At 65.0% G+C, this 17,470-nt stretch overlaps 6 protein-coding genes across 6 annotated transcripts; 5 read left to right on the forward strand and 1 right to left on the reverse strand.

Annotated features, from left to right (window-relative positions):
* Positions 1–999: 999 nt before the first annotated feature.
* JCM10292_005810 (uncharacterized protein) lies at positions 1,000–3,155 on the forward strand (the record flags this gene model as incomplete). The annotated part of the gene is made up of 6 exons (XM_076648416.1): positions 1,000–1,211; positions 1,326–1,447; positions 1,560–1,627; positions 1,684–2,207; positions 2,327–2,849; positions 2,973–3,155. 6 exons carry the CDS (start codon positions 1,000–1,002, stop codon positions 3,153–3,155), a joined length of 1,632 nt encoding a protein of 543 aa, XP_076506105.1.
* Positions 3,156–3,971: 816 nt separating this feature from the next.
* On the forward strand, positions 3,972–4,608 carry JCM10292_005811 (uncharacterized protein; the record flags this gene model as incomplete). Its single annotated transcript, XM_076648417.1, has 2 exons — positions 3,972–4,494; positions 4,565–4,608. The coding sequence occupies 2 exons, from the start codon at positions 3,972–3,974 to the stop codon at positions 4,606–4,608; spliced, it is 567 nt and encodes a 188-aa protein (XP_076506106.1).
* A 1,807-nt stretch (positions 4,609–6,415) lies between these two features.
* On the reverse strand, positions 6,416–9,605 carry GUT2 (glycerol-3-phosphate dehydrogenase; the record flags this gene model as incomplete). The annotated part of the gene is made up of 8 exons (XM_076648418.1): positions 6,416–6,652; positions 6,774–6,830; positions 6,897–6,970; positions 7,063–7,513; positions 7,584–7,774; positions 7,874–8,524; positions 8,602–8,946; positions 9,056–9,605. The coding sequence occupies 8 exons, from the start codon at positions 9,603–9,605 to the stop codon at positions 6,416–6,418; spliced, it is 2,556 nt and encodes an 851-aa protein (XP_076506107.1).
* Positions 9,606–10,346: 741 nt separating this feature from the next.
* Positions 10,347–13,351, forward strand: JCM10292_005813 (ankyrin repeat domain-containing DHHC palmitoyltransferase family protein; the record flags this gene model as incomplete). The annotated part of the gene is made up of 8 exons (XM_076648419.1): positions 10,347–10,732; positions 10,786–11,621; positions 11,746–11,885; positions 11,987–12,049; positions 12,145–12,209; positions 12,297–12,322; positions 12,396–12,482; positions 12,546–13,351. 8 exons carry the CDS (start codon positions 10,347–10,349, stop codon positions 13,349–13,351), a joined length of 2,409 nt encoding a protein of 802 aa, XP_076506108.1.
* Positions 13,352–13,884: 533 nt separating this feature from the next.
* On the forward strand, positions 13,885–15,929 carry JCM10292_005814 (uncharacterized protein; the record flags this gene model as incomplete). Its single annotated transcript, XM_076648420.1, has 8 exons — positions 13,885–14,349; positions 14,412–14,453; positions 14,519–14,527; positions 14,590–14,831; positions 14,902–15,153; positions 15,240–15,302; positions 15,368–15,788; positions 15,864–15,929. The coding sequence occupies 8 exons, from the start codon at positions 13,885–13,887 to the stop codon at positions 15,927–15,929; spliced, it is 1,560 nt and encodes a 519-aa protein (XP_076506109.1).
* A 310-nt stretch (positions 15,930–16,239) lies between these two features.
* On the forward strand, positions 16,240–17,350 carry JCM10292_005815 (uncharacterized protein; the record flags this gene model as incomplete). The annotated part of the gene is made up of 5 exons (XM_076648421.1): positions 16,240–16,463; positions 16,532–16,590; positions 16,665–16,746; positions 16,837–17,102; positions 17,190–17,350. The coding sequence occupies 5 exons, from the start codon at positions 16,240–16,242 to the stop codon at positions 17,348–17,350; spliced, it is 792 nt and encodes a 263-aa protein (XP_076506110.1).
* Positions 17,351–17,470: the final 120 nt, after the last annotated feature.

Genomic DNA, 17,470 nt, shown 5'->3' on the forward strand with positions numbered 1-17,470 from the left:
GGGACACGGGAGACGGAACGGCGTCGGTACCGAGGGAGCATCAACTGGAGCGGTTGGAGAGAATGCGTGCGTCTGCTTGTCCGGCGTTCAATCTCATACTTGGTCGGGAGAACTGATAAAGCGCGAGCGGTTCGGTTCTGCAGGAAAAGAAGGTCAGCAGCCGCTCTATCGCAAATCGAGGGGTGTCCGTCCTGACGCGAACCTGCTCCTCCAAATCCGCCTGCTCCCGCGCAGTCCTCTCGCACCTAGCCGACCTGTCTCCCACGCCTGAGCCCGACAGTCCCGCGGCTCGAACGCACCCACAGCTTTTAGACGACCACGCACCGCAGAGCTGGATGGAGCACAAGACGCGACTCGCGCAGCGTCGGATCTTGCTCGGCAAGCTGGAGCAGATGGTGCGTCCCTCTTTGCGCTCTTGCCCTACTCGGAGCAGAGCGGCCGACCCAGCTTGTATATGCACAGAACGGTTTGATTGTGAGAGCGGGAGGACTGCCCGTTCTTCCTCCATCGTCACCAAGCGAGCAAAGCAGCGTGCCGCAGCAGCGACCATCCGACCTGCCGCGTCTGCGCACGACCGGTCCCCGCTCGTCCTCGTCAGCTGCCCGTCGCGGACACGGGAGCCCCTTTGTCGCCTCGCCGCGCGATGCCCTGTCTGCGTCGGCGCAGAGCGTCTTCCGCCCGCTGAGCGCGGTGCAGGAGGAGGAGCCGAGCGATGGACCGCGCAGCGATCGCGCACCGGGCAGATACCCAACAGTGATGCCTACGCAGCGGATCGGGCGGTTCCAGTAGCGCGAGATGCGGGTGCGATGGGGTTGAGCGTGAAACGGGAGACGAGCAGCGGGAGACACGAAGCGTGGAGGAGCGGCTGAGAAGCAGAGCAAGCGGCAGTCAATCTGCAGCAGTACTCTCAGGCTCTCCCTTGCCCCAGTCTGCCAGTCGAGCGTGCTGGCAAGAGGAAGCGCTCTCGTCTCCGCTCTCAGCTTGCTCTCGACGGCCAACATGTCGTCGCTCGCCAAGGGTCCGCGAAGAGCCAGTCGAGCTGTAGACTCGTCCTCGAGTGCGCTCTACACGCTCGCGTCCCTCGCCGCGCGCTCGCTCGCGCTCGGCGCCCTCGTCTCGCTCGCCGTCGTCGTCGCGCTCGCTGCGTGGCTCTCGCTGCGCAGCGCACTGCGCGTCGATCCGCTCGTCGGGAGAGAGCGCGTCTGGCTCCAGTACGGGTTGCGTCCGCCCCTTCCCTTCCCTTCCCTCCCCTCGCTGCGTCCCCCTCGATGGGCCCCACTTGGACGCCGTCATGCTCATCTCTTGCTCGCTGCAAACGCCTGCAGACACCACCGCCCGCCCTATGCGCACGTGGAGCTTGACCATGCGAGGTACACCGTGCCGGGCAAGGTCTACGACGTCGCGCTCGAGGTGACGGCTCCCGTCAACCACAACAACCTCGACCTGGGTCAGTCTGTCGCTCGTGGGCAAGCTCTGATGCAGCTGCGCGGCATTTCGTCGCATACTGCTCATCGTGAACTCCGTCGTATCGGACTGACGCGCCTCGCTCGGCCCCGCAGGCAACTTCATGGTCTCGGTCAGCCTGCTCGACGGCTCGGGTGACCGCGTCCTCAACGCTTCAAGACCCGTCCGTGCCATCTGATACCTACAAAGAACATAGCCTGACGGAGAGCTCTTTCGCAGGCCATCCTGTCGCACCCCTCTTCTTGCACCCCGCTCTCCCGTCGCCGCTCCTTCTTCCGCTCCCTCCTCCTCCGTCCGCTCAGCCTCCTCCGCACGTCCACCACACTCGCACCCTCATCCTCCTACTCCACGCCCTACTCCGCCCGGGCCCCCGCCGGCCCAATATCGATCTCGGAACCTTGCGTCCAAACGCTCCGCATCCCGCTCCTCGAGTCCGCCTCGTTCACCAACCCGTCCTCGTCCCTCCCGCTCGCCCCCTCTCGCGGCAGGGTATCACGCTGGCGCCGCGCGTCGAGGAAGGCGACGAGCGGGCCGGTGAAAGGCGTCTATGTGCAGATCGGGCGCGAGGACTCGCATCCGCTCCCGGCGCGGAGCTTGATGCCCGAGGAGCTTGCTGCCGGGCGTGAGACGTCCGGAATGCGTGTGATTGGGGAGAACTCTCGGCTTGGCGAGAGGGAAAGGGCGCGAGAGTTGCAGGTGTACGAGGCGTGGGTACGGGTCGAGGTCAAGGTCTCGGGCTTGCGGTGCGTCTTTGTGTGCTCCTTCAGCCGCACTGAGCGTGCTGCCAGCCGTCTCGGGCCTGCATGCGCTCTCTATCATCGCCAAACGCGGGCACGCTGACGACCGCCTCGTGTACCCGCAGCGCCTTCCTCCACTCGCACCCCTACCTCGCCTTCACGCTCTTCTTCCCCTCGTTCCTCACGCTCGAGCTCGTCGCCGCCCTCGCCATGTACATCTACTACGTCGCCTCGTCCGCGCCTACTCCCGCCGTCGCCTCTTCACCGCGCCGGATCAAGCGCGAGGACGAAGAGAGGGAGGACGTCAAGCCCCTCCTTTCGCCTCCTGCGACGCTCTCCCGCTCAGCTAGCACCGCCGGCTCTGCAACCAGCTCAGAGCTCGAGACCGAGACCGAGGGCGAGCGGGCGCTGCACGAGGCCGAGGACGAGGCGCGCAGGACGAGGCGCGCGATCCGGCTGCGCTTGGGGCGCGGTGGGGTTGGGATGAGCGCGCTCGGTGGGGACGGGGAGGAGGAGACTGAAGAGGAGGAGGAGCAGGAGGACGAGGGGGAGAGCACGAGTGTGAGCGAGGCGGCAGAGGCGGAGGAGAGGGCGAGGATCAAGCTCGAGGAGGAGGAGGAGGAGCGAGACGACTTTTCGGATGAAGGGGTGCGTTCTCGCCGGTTTCTGCTGTCTCACGCTGGTGCTGCGCTGCACGCTCGATGCAGCATGTGGTTCCAGCTGGAGGTCAGTCGCCGCGACCGTCTCATGCTCACGCTTCCGAACCCGCAGAGCACTACTACTCGCCGCACCCGCTCGACCTTCGGCCCCTCGCTCGCTGGCACAACGACGACGCGCAGCACTACCACCACGACTGCGACCGGCCGCTCGGAGGGCGCGTCGGCGGCGGGGCTGCGCGGACGGGGTAGCGCGGCGGCGACGGCGGCGGCGGGAGAGGCGAGAGTGGAGGAGTAGCGCTTCTAGCTGTAAGTAGCGCGGCGCACTTCAGTTCCTCCCGCGCTAGCAGCTCCTAACGGCGCTGACTGCGCGGGGGTCTCATGCAGGTTGTAATGCCTTGTTTGCTCGCTTCGTGCCTTTACGAAGCTCGCAGTCCGACGCGCTTCTCCGTCGATCGTACTCCAGCTCTCTGCTCTGCGTGAGGGCCAGGGCTCTTTCAGATCCACGCCACATTCCCATCTGCGCCTCGCACTCTCAGCAGAAGCCGCGGGCCACGCTCGACGGCTCTGCAACGTCGCGTTTACCCCTTAATTCGCTCCGCTCCGGCAAACCCTGACTCAGCTTACGGCGATGGGCGGTACGTCCTCTTTTCTCTATGTCAAAGCGCGTCGTGCACGCCTGGTGTTTTGGCGGGATCCTCTCATGTCGATTGCCTGCTTGACGGCATCCCCGGCAGACTCGCGACGTGAGCAGACACTTCCTCGTCAACTCGCCATTGTATACACGAGCTGACGAGCTCGCAACCTGGCACTACCGCTCAATCGGCGAGCGTCGTTCTATTCCCGCAGACCGCAGCGTCTCTTGTCGAGCAGGTTTCGAATCAACGCAGGCGCACAGCTCCGGTATCTTGGGTACCGGCGGGTCGTGTCGCAAGGTGCGCATGGTATTCGTGATAGTCGATGACAGGTAAGTTAAGGGTCGGCAGGCTTCGCTCCAAATTTGGCGTTGTGCCGGATCGCCGTAGATAGGTTCGGAAGGGGCTCGGCTCGGTCACGCAACTGACGAGGCTGTGTTGCGCTCTCTCCCCTTGCGGTATTCCTGCGCGACATCAGCATGCCCTCAACGCAGAACACGGAGAGAGCAGTCGCCGTGCTCGGCTGCCTCACCTTCGCCGTCAACGCCTACCTGCTCTACCCTCCTCTTCCGTTTTCCATCCCGTTCGTCACCTTCGGGCTTGTCCTGTCCAGTCTTGGCGCCGTCAAGGCTCTCATGCTCGAAGGCCCTCGCAACGAGGCTTCCGAGCGCCACGCGCCCGCCATCCTCGCCCTCGCCACCGTCTTCCCCATCGGTCTCATCCGCACCATTTGCGCGTTGCCCTCGAATGCGCTCTCGACAGAGCAGCTGCAGACGATGTATACCGTGTTGTTGGGCATCACCGTCTTCGCTGCAGGCGCCTTTGCCATGTGCTCCCGCTACGAAGCGTCGACACCTGCCGCGGCGGCGGACAACAGCCTCATTGCGGACGAGGGCTCCACGACGAGTGAGGAAGTGCACCGCATCGAGGAGACGGAGGACTCGACTGGGCCGAGCCTCGGGTCATGGCTCTCCTTTGGCAGCCAGAAGAACGCGCAAGCAGGTCCGTCCGGTTGGCCCTTTACCTGGAGCTGGCAGATGCTGAATAAAGAATTGTGCTGCTCTGCGCACAGACACTCCTCCCGAATATTCGAGCGTTCCGACAAGCCCGCCATAAGCTAGGGTCGCTGTTCGTGAGACAATCAGTGTGCACCTTCTTTTCACCTTCCTCCCGTCTGTCTGCCCGCATTTCTCCCTTGCTTGTTTCGCCCAAGGCTCAAAGCTTGTGAACCATATCTTGCTGCTATTTGCCGTTCGAGACAGCTTGCTTGCCTGCTTGCTTTCGCCGGTCGGGTTGCAGCTCACCTCCTACCTCGTGTCCGCTTCTCCTTTTCTTGCAATGACGACGTGTCCTGCTTGGCGCTTCTCCTGAACGTGTACTTGGAACCGGGCCATCCGGGCACGTCCGTTCGCGCGTTGCAATTGCTGGTGTTGCGACGCCCCTTCTTCCGTCTTCCCCTTTTCGCTTACAATGTCTCGCGCCTTCTAGCCTTGAGACCATGCGCGGCAAGCTGGATCCTCACCGGCCAAAGCTGAGTCACTCTTGGCGGAGGAGAAGCTCAGAACAGCAGGATCGCGCACAGGAGCATGCGCCCGTCACGTGGGAAGACCTCGTTGCAGAGTGTACGTGCCCTTCAGCTACACAGCTCAGCTCCGCTGATGGCCTGTGCAGATTGCAGATGTGGGTTCTCCAATTGCCGGCAGACGTGCGGCCACACTGACAGCACTTTGTTGCCTTGCGCTGGCAGTGTGGGATGAACGCGACGGTCTGTCCGAGGACGATCGACAGACCAACCAGCGCGTTGAAGAAATTACTACTGAGCTTGAGTCAGTGGTGGGCTGCTTTTCTACTTTGCAGGTCTGACCCCTCGGCGTCGCTGACCTACACGGATCCACCGCTCGGGACAGCGTCGAAGATTCATGACGCTGTTGCGAAACGACATGCAGCGATGGACCGAAGACGAACTTGATTCTTTCCGTGAGTAGTCTTGCGGCCACTTCGGCTTTTCGGCCCTCACCTGAATGTCTGCTCACCTCTGCACCGCGGCGACAGACGAAGAAGGTGTGTTGCGCCATGTTGTGGCCGCCGAGCTTCCCGGACTGATACGTATCATGCTCCTCGATGATACTTCAGTCCTGGACGAGATGCAAGAGCTGGACAACGAGGGTGTACACACACACGATGCGCGACATGCTGTGCTGAACACTTTTTATGATCTCTCGGTGGGCACACCTTGCCGTTGCGAAGTTGCTACTCTACTTGGGCTGATCTTCTGCAACACACAGCATGAAGAGACCGAACGTCGCCGGCTCAGCAGCACTCGCGGCGCAGCCAGCGCAGTCTCGGAGTCGCGCCGGGAGAGGGTTCTTTCCGGCGTGCAGCGGTGTACGGCACGCAGTTCTGAGCAACTGGTCAGGTCGGCTGCTGCAAATAGCTGTACAGGGCAGGGATTGCAAGGAAAACAGGCACAAAGAGCAAACTTCGCTGATCCGGCTCCGAACGTTGGTTCAAGCTTCTTCCCGGCGTGCAGCCTTGTATGGCGCGTCTACACAAGCAGTTCAACGGGTCTGTGCGGAGAGCCTAGCGCCTCGCCTTGAAGTGGCGGTGCAAGCGAGGAAGTTGCGAGATTGAGAAGGTCAACCGAGGGAGCACGTCGACGCTTCATCGCACGCAAAGCAATGGGGCAAGGCGGTAGTGAAGCACAAAGACGGAAGCGCAGGGTCGCTCTGCCCGTTCCGGGCGCAAGGGAGAGAGCAAGGGAAGGTACTGCATTCGTGTAGGGAGATCAACTCGGCTCTAAAGGGTAGAGATAGACACGGAGAGGGGGGTGGGCTATGCACAGATGATTTTTGCGAAGAGGGGACAGTCTATGACGGGGCAGGAAGACGGAGGAAACGAGGGGAGGCAGAGGGACGACGGCAGATTACCACCCGCCGCCCGTCTTCTCCGGCGGCGTCTTGTTCGAGTAGTCAATCTTGCTGCCCTCCTTCTTGGGCGGCTCCTGGCCCGACCCGCGGTGCTCCTTGCCCTGGTGGCCCTTCTCCGACGAGTCGGCGCCGTTCGACCCGCCGACGTCGCCCGACTTGAGCGTAATGTCGGTGAACGCGTTGGACAGGTGAACATTCTTGACGCCCGCAGCAATGTCGAGGTATTCCTCGAGCTGTGTGTACAGGAAGCGGATTGGAAGACGTGGGGGTGATAAGAAGGGGGAGTAAGGGGAACAGAGGACAGGCCGTGAGGAACAATCGACAAGCAGTGCAGGAAAAAGGAGTGGGACGCACGCTAACCGAGCCGTCCTGGTCAACGTCGACCTCGCGGATGACGTTCTTGACCGTCGACTGCGGGAAGAAGAAAAGCGTAAGGACCCGCTCCGAGTCGAATGGATTTCCTCGAAGGTCACGTACCTCGCCCGCGTCAAAGCCGAGCTTCGACATGGTCTTGGTGAGGTCCTCGGCGTCAATCTTGCCGTCGTGGTCGGCTGCGAGAAGAAGCAACTCGAATCAGCGACAGCCCATCCTTCGCGGGCGCAACGGCACAGCAAGCACGACAAGGAGAGAGCGAAGGGCGCACCGTCGATCTTGGCAAAGCGCTTGCGGAGGGTGCGTAGCTCCTCGGGCGTAAAGACGGTGCGCGCGAGGTAGTCGTCGTCGACGGCGAGGTGCTCCTTGTGCCTCCCGTCGCGCACGTCCTGGAGCGTGAGCTTCTCGAGACGCTTGGTCGACAGGCCCATCGACCCGAGGAACTCGCACGCGTCGCGGAACTCGGAATCCTTGCGGCGCTGGTCCCACCCGAGCTCCTTGCTCATGATGTCGATCACGGTCGGGAGCGCCTCGAGCGCGGCCTCCGAGTTGAGGAACGAGAGGCGCGTGCGGCGCGCGATCACGTCGACGGCCGTCGCGGCGTACTCGCGCCGGCACGCCCACGTCACCTCGGCGTCGATGAACGGGTACACGGGGTCGATGCGCGTGCCGTGCACCGGGTAGCGCAGGCCCGTCGGCTTGGCCATCGAGCACACGCCCCACTGCGCAAGTACCGGAAGCGTCAGTTCTCGGAGTTCCACATGTTCTCATCGAAGCACGAGAGGGACGCACCGCGCGGTCGCCATAGTTGCTCGCAAGGTGCTGCGCCACGTCCGACTCGAGGCCGAACTGCTGGATGAGCTTGATGAACATGAGCTTGGTCCACCCCTGCGACCCGACGAGCTGCACGTCCTGCGTGATGCAGCCGCGCTTGGGCTGCAGCGCAAACTCCTTGATCGCGCGGTCGACCGTCTCCTCGGCCACTGCGGGGGGCGCGAGCGCGGTAGCGAGTCAGCGTCAACAAGCTCGAGCTCGGATTCACAGGATTCACAGGAGAGTAACTGAAGAGAGACGCGACGCACTGGCACGGTAGGTGGTCCACTTGCCGCCGGCGATGGTGAGGAGGCCCGAGGGCGACACGTCGATGAGGTGGTTGCGGACGAGGCTCTGGGTGTCCTTTGCGTTGGGGTCCTTGACGAGCGGGCGCAGGCCGCTCCACGCCGAGAGGACGTCGCCGCGGCGGACGCGGATGTCGGGCGAGAGGTAGTTGCGCACCTCGTTGAGGATCCACTCGATCTCCTCCTCCTTGGGCACCGGGTGCTGCTCGACTTTCGCGGGCGAGTCGGTCGTGCCCGCGATCGTGTTGCCCTGCCAGGGGAGGAAAAAGATGACGCGCCCATCGCTCGTCGCCGGGTCGATGAGGCCAATCTTGGCCGGCGCGTAGTAGTTGGGCAGCGTGATGTGCACGCCCGACGCGGGCGCGACAATGTTGGGCGCCTTGCCGTCGTCCATCGAGCGGATCCCGTCCGTGAACGGCCCCGTCGCGTTGACGACGCCCTTGGACTTGGTCTCCCACTCGCGGCCGGTGAGCACGTCGCGCATCTTGGCGCCCGTAATCTTGCCCGACGCGTCCTTGAGGAGACCCGTCACCTCGCAGTGGTTGGCCGCGACGGCGCCGTACTGCACCGCCGTGAGGAGGAGCGCGACGTTCATGCGCGAGTCGTTGTGCTGGCCTGCGGGTGGGTGCGCCGGAGCGAGTCGTCAGTCCGAGCGTTCAGAGCGAGTGAGAGGCAGAAGAGAGGTAACGCACCATCGTAGTAGACGACGGCGCCGCGGAGACCGTCACCCTTGAGCATGGGGAAGGCCTCGAGAGCCTTGCCCTTGCCCATGACATAGGACGACTCCATGTTGGCCTTTCCGGCGAGGATGTCGTAGAGCTTGGTGCCGGCAAAGAAGTAGGGGATCTGCCAGTAGGTGTAGACGGGGAGCATGATGGGGAGCGGGTGCGAGAGGTACGGCGCCGTGTGGAGGAACGTCTTGCGCTCGTGGAGGGCCTCCTTGACGAGCTTGTACTGCTCGTAGTCGAGCTCGAACACGGCCTTTTGCAGGTACCGCACGCCGCCGTGCACCAACTTGGTCGACTTGGAAGACGTGCCTGCGAGGGTGCGCGCGGGTGAGCAAGGACGCTGCGTCTCGCACGCGCGCTCGACCGCATCTCGGGAAAGCGACGCCTAAGAGGCGCGATTGGGAGAGACGCTACGCACCAGACGAGAAGTCGTCGCGCTCGACGACGGCCACCTTGAGCCCGCGCGCGGCAGCATCGAGCGCAACACCGGCGCCGGTCGCGCCACCGCCGACGATCAAGAGGTCAAACTCGCCGTCCTTGTCTGCGCCGGCGGCGGGAGGCTCGCGGCTGTTGCCGTCAGGGTCCTGCTGCCCCGCGCGCTGCACGTCGGAGCGCTTGTCGCGCTCTGCGCCGCTCGACTGGGGCTGCGAGTTCTCCCCGCCCTTGCCGTCGTGGTCGCGGTCCGACTGGGGTCCAGCTGCGCCGAGTTTCTGGAGCATTTCCTCGCGCGACGGCGGGGTCCACATGGTCGAGGGGCGGTCGAGGGTGCCCTCTGGGGGCTGGTGCTGTGCGTCCATGCGGAGCGGGTTCTGCGGGGAGAAGTAGAGGGCCTGGGCATCGACGGGGAGGTCGGCGGGCGGGGCAGAGGTGAGGAGCGAGTAGGCGAAGAGCGAGGGGGCGCCGACGAGGGCCGAGGTGAGGAGGGGGCGGCGGCGCGGGAAGGACCCGGGGCGGAAGAAGCGCGACATGGCGGAGCGGGAGCGGGTGCGGGTGCGCTCGCTGGGGCTCGGGGAGGAGGAGGAGGACGAGAGTGGCGGGCGAAACTAGCGAAGCGAGAGAGAGAGGGTTCGGTGCGTGGGGGTCAGCGCTTCGAGTTTGTGTTGCGGCTGGGTGGCGGCAGTGCGGTGCAGTCGACGAGTGCGGTACAGCTCTGTCCCAACTCGCGCTCGAAAGAGGGACAGAGACGAGCGACGGCGAGGGTTGCGCTGTCGAGATGAGATCGAATCCGAGTGGGGGCCGGCAGCCACTCACCTCTTTTCGCTCGGGTCGAGTGGCACGCGAGAGGGTATCGCAGGGAGTGGTATCGAGTCGAGTAGTGCCAACACACACACACACACACGAGTGAACGGGAGCAGCTCGAGCGGGCGAGGCCGACCCCAACTCGGGGTCCGCCGTGACGAAGGCGCCAGGTGGCCAACCCCGCCAGGTGGCGCCGTGGACACACCCCGGAGTCTCCGCAGTACTGCACTCGCCTGTCTCCGCTCAAGTCCGCGCGCCTCTCTGCTCGCGTCGTCGCCACTTTGTGTCTGTAGACCCTCGATTCACCGCACTGCCGTAGTCACGCTGTAACACACTCTGTGCACCCGACTCTGCCCCCTCGCAGTCGACGAGGCGGTGCAAGCGCCTCGCTGCTTGCTGCCTCTCCCTTGCCTCGCACTCTGCGCTCGCCCATTTCCCCGAACCGCTGAGCAGCTACTGGCAGCCAGCGCATGGCCTCGCCGCTGAGCCCCGCGGCCAAGTCGGCCCCGACCACGCAGCTCTCGTCGCCGTCGCCCTCGTCGTCTGCTGCTGCCGGGCCATCCTCCGCTGGTCCTGCGCCCGCCGAAGACCCTCCGCCCGCGCCCGTCCCGCCGCCGCTGCACCTCGCCGCGCAGACGGGCGACCTCGCGCAGCTGTACTCGTTGCTCGACGCTCCCGCGCACTCGTCGCCGGCGGCCCTCACCGCGTCCGACCCAGACCCGGCGGGCATCACGCCGCTCCACTGGGCCGCCATCAACGGCCACACCCTCTTCTGCAAGGCCCTCGTCGACCGCGGTGCACAGATCGACGCCCGCGGCGGAGACCTCGATGCCACCCCCGTCATGTGGGCCGCCAGGTGCGATCTATTCCTCGCACAAGCCCACACTGCGACTGACGCTCTCCACGCAGGAACGGGCACCTCGGCGTCGTGCACCTCCTGCTGCAGTACGGCGCCGACCCGACGCTCGTCGACTCGCAGGGCTTCAACGCGCTGCACCTCGCCGTGCACTCGTCGTCGGCCTTCCTCGTCGCCTACCTCCTTTTCACGCTCCAGCCCCTCGCCCTCGACGCCGCCGACCCCGAGGGCCACACCGCCCTCGCGTGGGCCGCCTACCAGGGCGACGCCATCAGCGTCGAGCTCCTCCTCGCCGCCGGCGCCGACCCCGCCCGCGCAGACGCCGCCGGCCTCACCCCGCTCCACTGGGCCGTCACCAAGGGCAACGCGACCTGCATCCGCCGCGTCGTCTCGCACCCGCGCGTAGACCTCCACGCGCGCAACGCCGACGGCAAGACGGCGCGCGAGATGAGCATCGCGCTCAAGTCGCTCGCCGCGTACCAGCGCGCGCTCGCCGACGCGGGTCTGTCCGAGTCGGGCGCGCCCGTCGATAGGCCCCTCGGCGAGCGCAACACGCGCCGCGCCATCTTTGCCGTCGTCGCCGCCGCGCTCGGGCTCGCGCTCGCGCTCCTCGCCCACACGCCCTGGTTCGTCGGCGTCTTGCTCGCCGCCGCGACGGCGTTTGCCATGCACCATGTCGTCGTGCGCGTGCTGCTCGGCGCGGGGTCGCCGAGGGGGCAGAAGAAGCCCCCGCACGGACACGGACACGGGCACGGGCACGGGCATCATCACCATCATGGCGGAGGAGGAGGCACCGGAGAGAGGGTCACCAAGAGCCCGTACTTGTGTGCGATCATCTGCGGGAGCTTGGGCTGGGTCGGGTGGGTGTGGGTCACGCGGTATGCGACCCGTGCGTCCACTTTGCCTATTCGTGCCCCTCCTCCCGTGCAGCAGACTGACCCGCCCTCTCCTCGTCTTCTCCTCGCACTGCACGCTCCCTCTTCCTCCCGCATCCCCCTCGCCCTCCCGCGCAGAGCTGCACGGCTACTACCTCGTCCCGAACGCCCTCTTTGCCCTCCTCTTCGCCTCGTGCTGCTACAACTTTTACCGCGCCGTCACCCTCGACCCGGGGACCGTTCGCGGGCCGGAGCGCGGGAGCGAGGGGCTCAAGGAGGTGCGTCTCACGTGCTTCTGCCGGTTCAGGGCTGCTCGGTCGAGGTCGAGTACAGAGAGAGGCGCGTAGCTGATGCGAGGGACGGACGGCGGCGCGCGCAGGTCATCGAGGAGCTGGTCGACGCCGGCGCGTTCAACGGGATGAATTTTTGCCTCTCGTGCCTCGTGCGTCGTCGCATTCCCCTCACTCGTTCCCCTCCCACTGCCGCTCTCCGAGCCGGACAGGGCGCCGATTGCTGAGATCGTGGCTCGTGACGCAGGTTCGAAGGCCGTTGAGGAGCAAACACTCGTACGCGACCGAGCGGTGTGTCGCGAGGTTTGACCAGTGCGTATCCGGCGAGGACTCTTCACTGCTGTTCGGCGCAGGGTGTCCGAGCATGCATTGACTCGCTGCCTTCTTTACGTCGCACAGCTACTGTCCATGGGTCTGGAACGACAGTGCGTGCTCGTCTCGCTCACTTCGATTTGTCGCTCGAAGGTGGCTTCGGCTAACCGCCTCTCGCGCGCGCAGTCGGCGTCAACAACCACCGCCAGTTCCTCCTCTTCCTCACGTCCCTCGTCCTCGGCGTGCTCGTCTACATCCGCCTGACTTGGGGCTGTGCGGACTTCCTCTCTCTCTCCTCAGTCGTGCGCCCGGCTGACATCGTTCGGCTCCTCGCAGACTTCTACGAGAAGGCGCCCGACCTGCCGCCTACCGCCTCGTGCTCGTCCCTCTCACCGACGATGCTCTGCATGTCGCTCCGCTACGACCCCTTTGCGCTCCTCGTCTGCCTCTGGGCCTCGCTCCAGCTCCTCTGGACCGTCATCCTCCTCTTTGCGCAGCTCTACCAGGTCGCGCGCCAGATGACGACCCTCGAAGTGAGCAACCTCGGCCGCTACGGCTACATGGGCGGCCGCCCAGGCGTCTCGGGCGCCGCGCAGGCTGGCGCAGTCGAGAAGCACAACGCCGCCAGCGCAGCAGCTGCGGCGGCGCAGCGCGACGGCGGAGCGGGCGATGGGCAGGAGAGCGACGACCCGGCCTCGCTCGCGCACGCGCCCGCGCCCGCGCGCGCCGACTCGCCGTCGAGCGCGAGCCCGCGCGCCGCCAAGGGCTCGTTCGCGTTCGTGCTCAAACTGCTCGGCCTCGACCGGTTCGTCGGGCCGCGGCGCGCGCGCGCTTCGCCCACCAGTGCCACGGCAGCAGCGGAGGCGTCGACGAACCCGTTCGATCTCGGCGTCGTGGGCAACTGCGTCGATTTCTGGACGAGCGGGAGAGAGCTCGGGGTGAGGTACGACGAGCTGTGGGGGATCCCCGAGGGCGGGTACAGGCGCGCGGTCGGGGAGAGGAAGCGCCGCGAGAGGGAGGAGCGGGAACGGACTGGCGCGGGGGGAGGAGGATGGTTTGCGCGGGGAGGCGGAGGGGCAGGGGCGGCTGGCGCAGGGGAGCGGCCGAGAGGGTATGAGCGGGTCGCGATGGATGAGGTGTAGACGCGGGTCATGCAGCAGGGTTCGACACGGCTCGGCGAGCGATTCGAGTCGAGGTAGAGTGCTCGTCCCAATGCTCACCTCTCGCCTCTGAGGCTCACGGCTCGGACCCACGGTCAAGAGTCGCATCGCGGGACGAAGGCCAGGATGCGCGTGCTTTCAAAGTCAAGATGGACGCATCGCTGGTATGAGGAAAGCACTGCAGTGCGCTGAGGTGGCCGCTTGCAAGCGTGCGTCACCCTGCAGCAGAGATTGCGTGCTCTACGCCTCGTTCATCTATACACAGCAGGTGGCCACAAGGAAGCGCTGGCCGCATTTCCTCAACCCGCAGCCGGCGTCGATCGCTTCCGCTTCTGGAGCCTTTCCCCCGTCCCTCGCGCACTTTAGCTGCACGCGCGCAGACGCGTGCGTGCGCCTTGCAGTTGCTCCGCTTGGCTCAGGTCGCGCTTCCCGCTTGGTCCCGTCTCCTCGTCCTGCTTCCCGCGGTCCGCTATCGTTGCTCCCGTGCATCTCGCTGCTGCAACCGCGCGCAAGCGATGCCTGCGCTTGCAGCACTACTGCCAGCATCAGCCCAGCGCCTCGTGGGCACCATCGCAACGCGCACCCCACTTTCCCTCGACTCGTCCTCCTCGTACAGTGACGATAAGGTCCCGCTCGCGCCTCACGCAGTCGCAGGGGACGATGCAGATGCAGACGGCTGGGAGCAGCGGCGCAGCGGCAGCGGCGACGGCGCCGTCTCGCCGCTCGCTCGGACATTCGGTCGAGGAGGCACTGGGAATGGGTGGACGCGCGGCCTTATAGGGCTCGCACTTTTCGTGCTCGGTCTCACGCTCAGCGAGCTGCGAGCGACAGCCTTGCGGGGGAAGAGCACGCCGCTCGAGGGAGACGTGCGGGAGGGGCTGTGGAGCGCTTATGGGAACGACGAGTCGAGCGTAGTCGGGACGAAAGAGGCCTTTCCCGAGGAGCTGCCCGTCTGTGAACGGACATTGTTGATCGACTGGGTGCGTGGTTGCTTCTTCCCGGTGCGAGAAGGGGGCGAGCTCACGTACTTTGCCGCTTGCAGTCCTCCTTCTCGTACGGCTTCGGCTCGGGCATGACCATCTGGGTGCGTTCGGCTCTTCCGAGTTCGTTCGCTGACTGCGGACTAATCTGCTGAAACACCGCCCGCAGACCCAGACCGTGGGCCGATCCCAACGAGACCTCCAAGCCCTCACTCGCGCTCACCCTCCTCTCCTCCGCAGGCCAACCTCGCCAAAGCCTACAACTACACCCTTCTGTTCTCCGAAGGTCTGAATCCCTACGGCTCGTACTACAACTTCTTCGAGCCGGCACCGACGCCTGGCTGCCGCATTACGGACGAGCTGAGGCGGCCGCAGTATTACCGACAGGAGGACAACCCCGAGACGGCAGTACTAGGTCCGCTGCTGGCCGAGTATCCACCGAGGGATATGAGCGTCAACAGGGTGGTCATGGGCTGGGAGTCGTGCGTGTCTCGCTCGCCCACTCGCTCGAGCTGAGATAGAGCGGCGACTCAATCGGTTCTTCGCGTCCAGGATGATCCAAGTCGGCGTCTGGAGCGTGCGCTCGGCCTACAACATGAGCGATCTCGACGTCCTCCCCGACCTCGACTCGCAGCGCCCGATGCCGCCGCAGAACACGGTCCCGCCGCTGTTCCAGGAGCGATTCGCGCAGTACTCGGCGCTCGCGAACGAGCACTTCTCGTTCAACAACTTCCTGAAGCGCAAGCTGTGGAACGAGGTGTTTGAGCTTGGGTTGCACAAGCCGCGCGACGAGCCGGTGGTCGGGTGAGTCCTGCGTTTCTTCGTTGTCTCGTTTTGCGCGCTATCTCGTTCAAATGCCGACTGACTTCCTTGTTTGTGTCACTCCTCAGCGTGTACTTCCGTGGCGGTGACAAGCTTGCTGTCGAGTGTCACGCTTCGGCGCAGATGAGCTGGTCAGTCCAGCTTCTTCAGCAGTCATCACGAATGCATCGACACTCACCCCTTCCGTACACCGCAGCGGTAACATCACACTCCATTGCGAGACGGCTTACGAATCGCTCGCGTCCGTTGCGCACCTGTATCCTTCCTTCGATCGCACGACGACCAAAGCCCGCCTCCTCCTCATGACCACCGAGCCCGACGCGCTGTCCGCCTTCTCCGACGACCCAGTGTGCGCGCGGCACTTCCATCTCGAAGAGCTGCCGCGCGGCGGGACGGGCAAGTCGTTCGTGCAGTCGGACTTCTGGGCGCTCTCGCCGCAGGACCGGCTCGACGACACGGCGCGCCTCCTGACGCAGACCGACATCCTCGCCAACTATGTCGACACGGCCGTCGTCAGCGCCAACTCGAACACGGGGCGCAGCTTCATCTTTTTGCGCGGCGGGCCCGCGCGCGCGGTCGACGAGCACCGGATCCGCAGCGTCGACGTCTATTGGCATGTGCGTCCGCTTCTCGCATCTCGCTCTGCTGCATAGCTTTCACTCGAACTGACTGTTGCGGGCTTGTCGCTGCAGCCTGCCGACTTTGCGCCGTTCAAGGGAAGGTGCGACGGCGTAGCGAACGACTGTTGGCCCATGTAGCGTGGCTCTCCTTTGTCTTGTGTACTTGTGCCCACCTCCATAGACTGCATCGCCCGCCGTCTCCACCCAGCATCTTCCCGACGTCGCTCGCGTTGCGACGCGAGACGAACGCGCTGATGAGATTCGAATGCGGAAGCCCGCTCGCTTCGGAAGAGCAGTCTGCCATGGAGCGTAGAGTCTTTCTGACGAGTGAAGGTCGTACGCCCTGGCCTGGCAACTGCTTCGCGCTCAGAGAGAAAGGCATCTGCGCTCGCCCCGCTTCGTTTCCGTTCTTCCGGTCGCTTTCGATTCGTGTGCTGCTGCTGCAGAAATGCAAGGCCCTCCGCCACTGCCGCCCAGACCTGGTCCTCCCCCGCCCATCCCGCCGCGCCCTCCTGCCACCATGGAAGAACCGCCGCCTCCCTGTCCCGGCCCGCCGTCCTTCCCGCCGCACACCTTCGGAAGACTGCTGGCGGATGGAACAGAGGCCAAGGCGGGCGTGCTGGCCAAAGGCATCAAGTGGCAGGCGAGCGGGATCCTCGAGGAAGGGTGCAAGTGCGTTCAACAGCTGTCTTCGGTCACCGCTACGACGGGCTGAAAGGCACATTCTTTCCCTTGTGCAGCCTACCTGGACAGCAGGTCCACATCCAGCGACCGCTGACGATCCACATGGGCCCGACGGGCGAGTCCCTTTCCAGCGGTCAATCTTCGCGAATCCGCTTCATGGTCGCTGACCCCTCGTTCTCTGTCCGACAGGCGCTTGCGTCGACGGCAAAAGTCGACAACGGACCGAGATCCTGTCTTGGCCACCTGCAGCTGCCGGCGAGACCTGGATCTAGTGCGTCTCTTGCTCGCTGTCCTTCCCGCCAACCTTCCCAAACCGCCTCGCTTCCGGCTTCAGCGCTCACCCTCCCTCACCCACGCACAGCAAATGGAAGTTCCACCTCTCGCCCTCGCTCCTGACCTCGAGCAAGTTCTTCCACCTGACGCAGCTCCTCTCGCGCGAGCAAGGCGGGTTCGTCGTCGCGCTCGGCCTCGTCAACAACGTCGTCGCCGTCTCGTCTGTCCTCCCGCCGCTCCTCGCGCCCGACGGGACGCCGCTCCCGCTGCCGAGCATCGAGAAGGAGAAGTTCTGGGGGAGGACGACCTACCACCGCGCGGTGGTGCAGTGGGGCCCGGGCGGCATGGTCGACTGTGCGTCCGCTTCCGATCCCCATCATTCCATTCCGCACGAACTGCACTCTACACTTCCGAACTGACAAGCGACGATCCTGCTCGCAGACACGATTCAGGACGCCGTGACGCACGAGCTCCTCCTGCGGTACTGCATCCACAACGTCCACGTCCCCGCGCAGGGGTCGATCAAATGCGGGCTGTACCGCGCGCACGTCTGCAGCGCCGCGACGGCCGTGGTGGGCGATTTCGAATTCAAGCGGCGCTGAAGCAAGGCTTGCAGGAGATGTTGTACATATGCGAGGTGTCGTAAGCGGGCTGGAGAGCCAAAGTACCACGATGCAGTCTTCTGATCAAAGCCAACGCGTGAAGGTACGTGCGGCGGCCCG

Source organism: Rhodotorula paludigena (genome assembly GCF_050403205.1).
Source record: "Rhodotorula paludigena JCM10292 DNA, Rt_paludigena_JCM10292v1_ctg15, whole genome shotgun sequence".
NCBI classification, from domain to species: domain Eukaryota; kingdom Fungi; phylum Basidiomycota; class Microbotryomycetes; order Sporidiobolales; family Sporidiobolaceae; genus Rhodotorula; species Rhodotorula paludigena.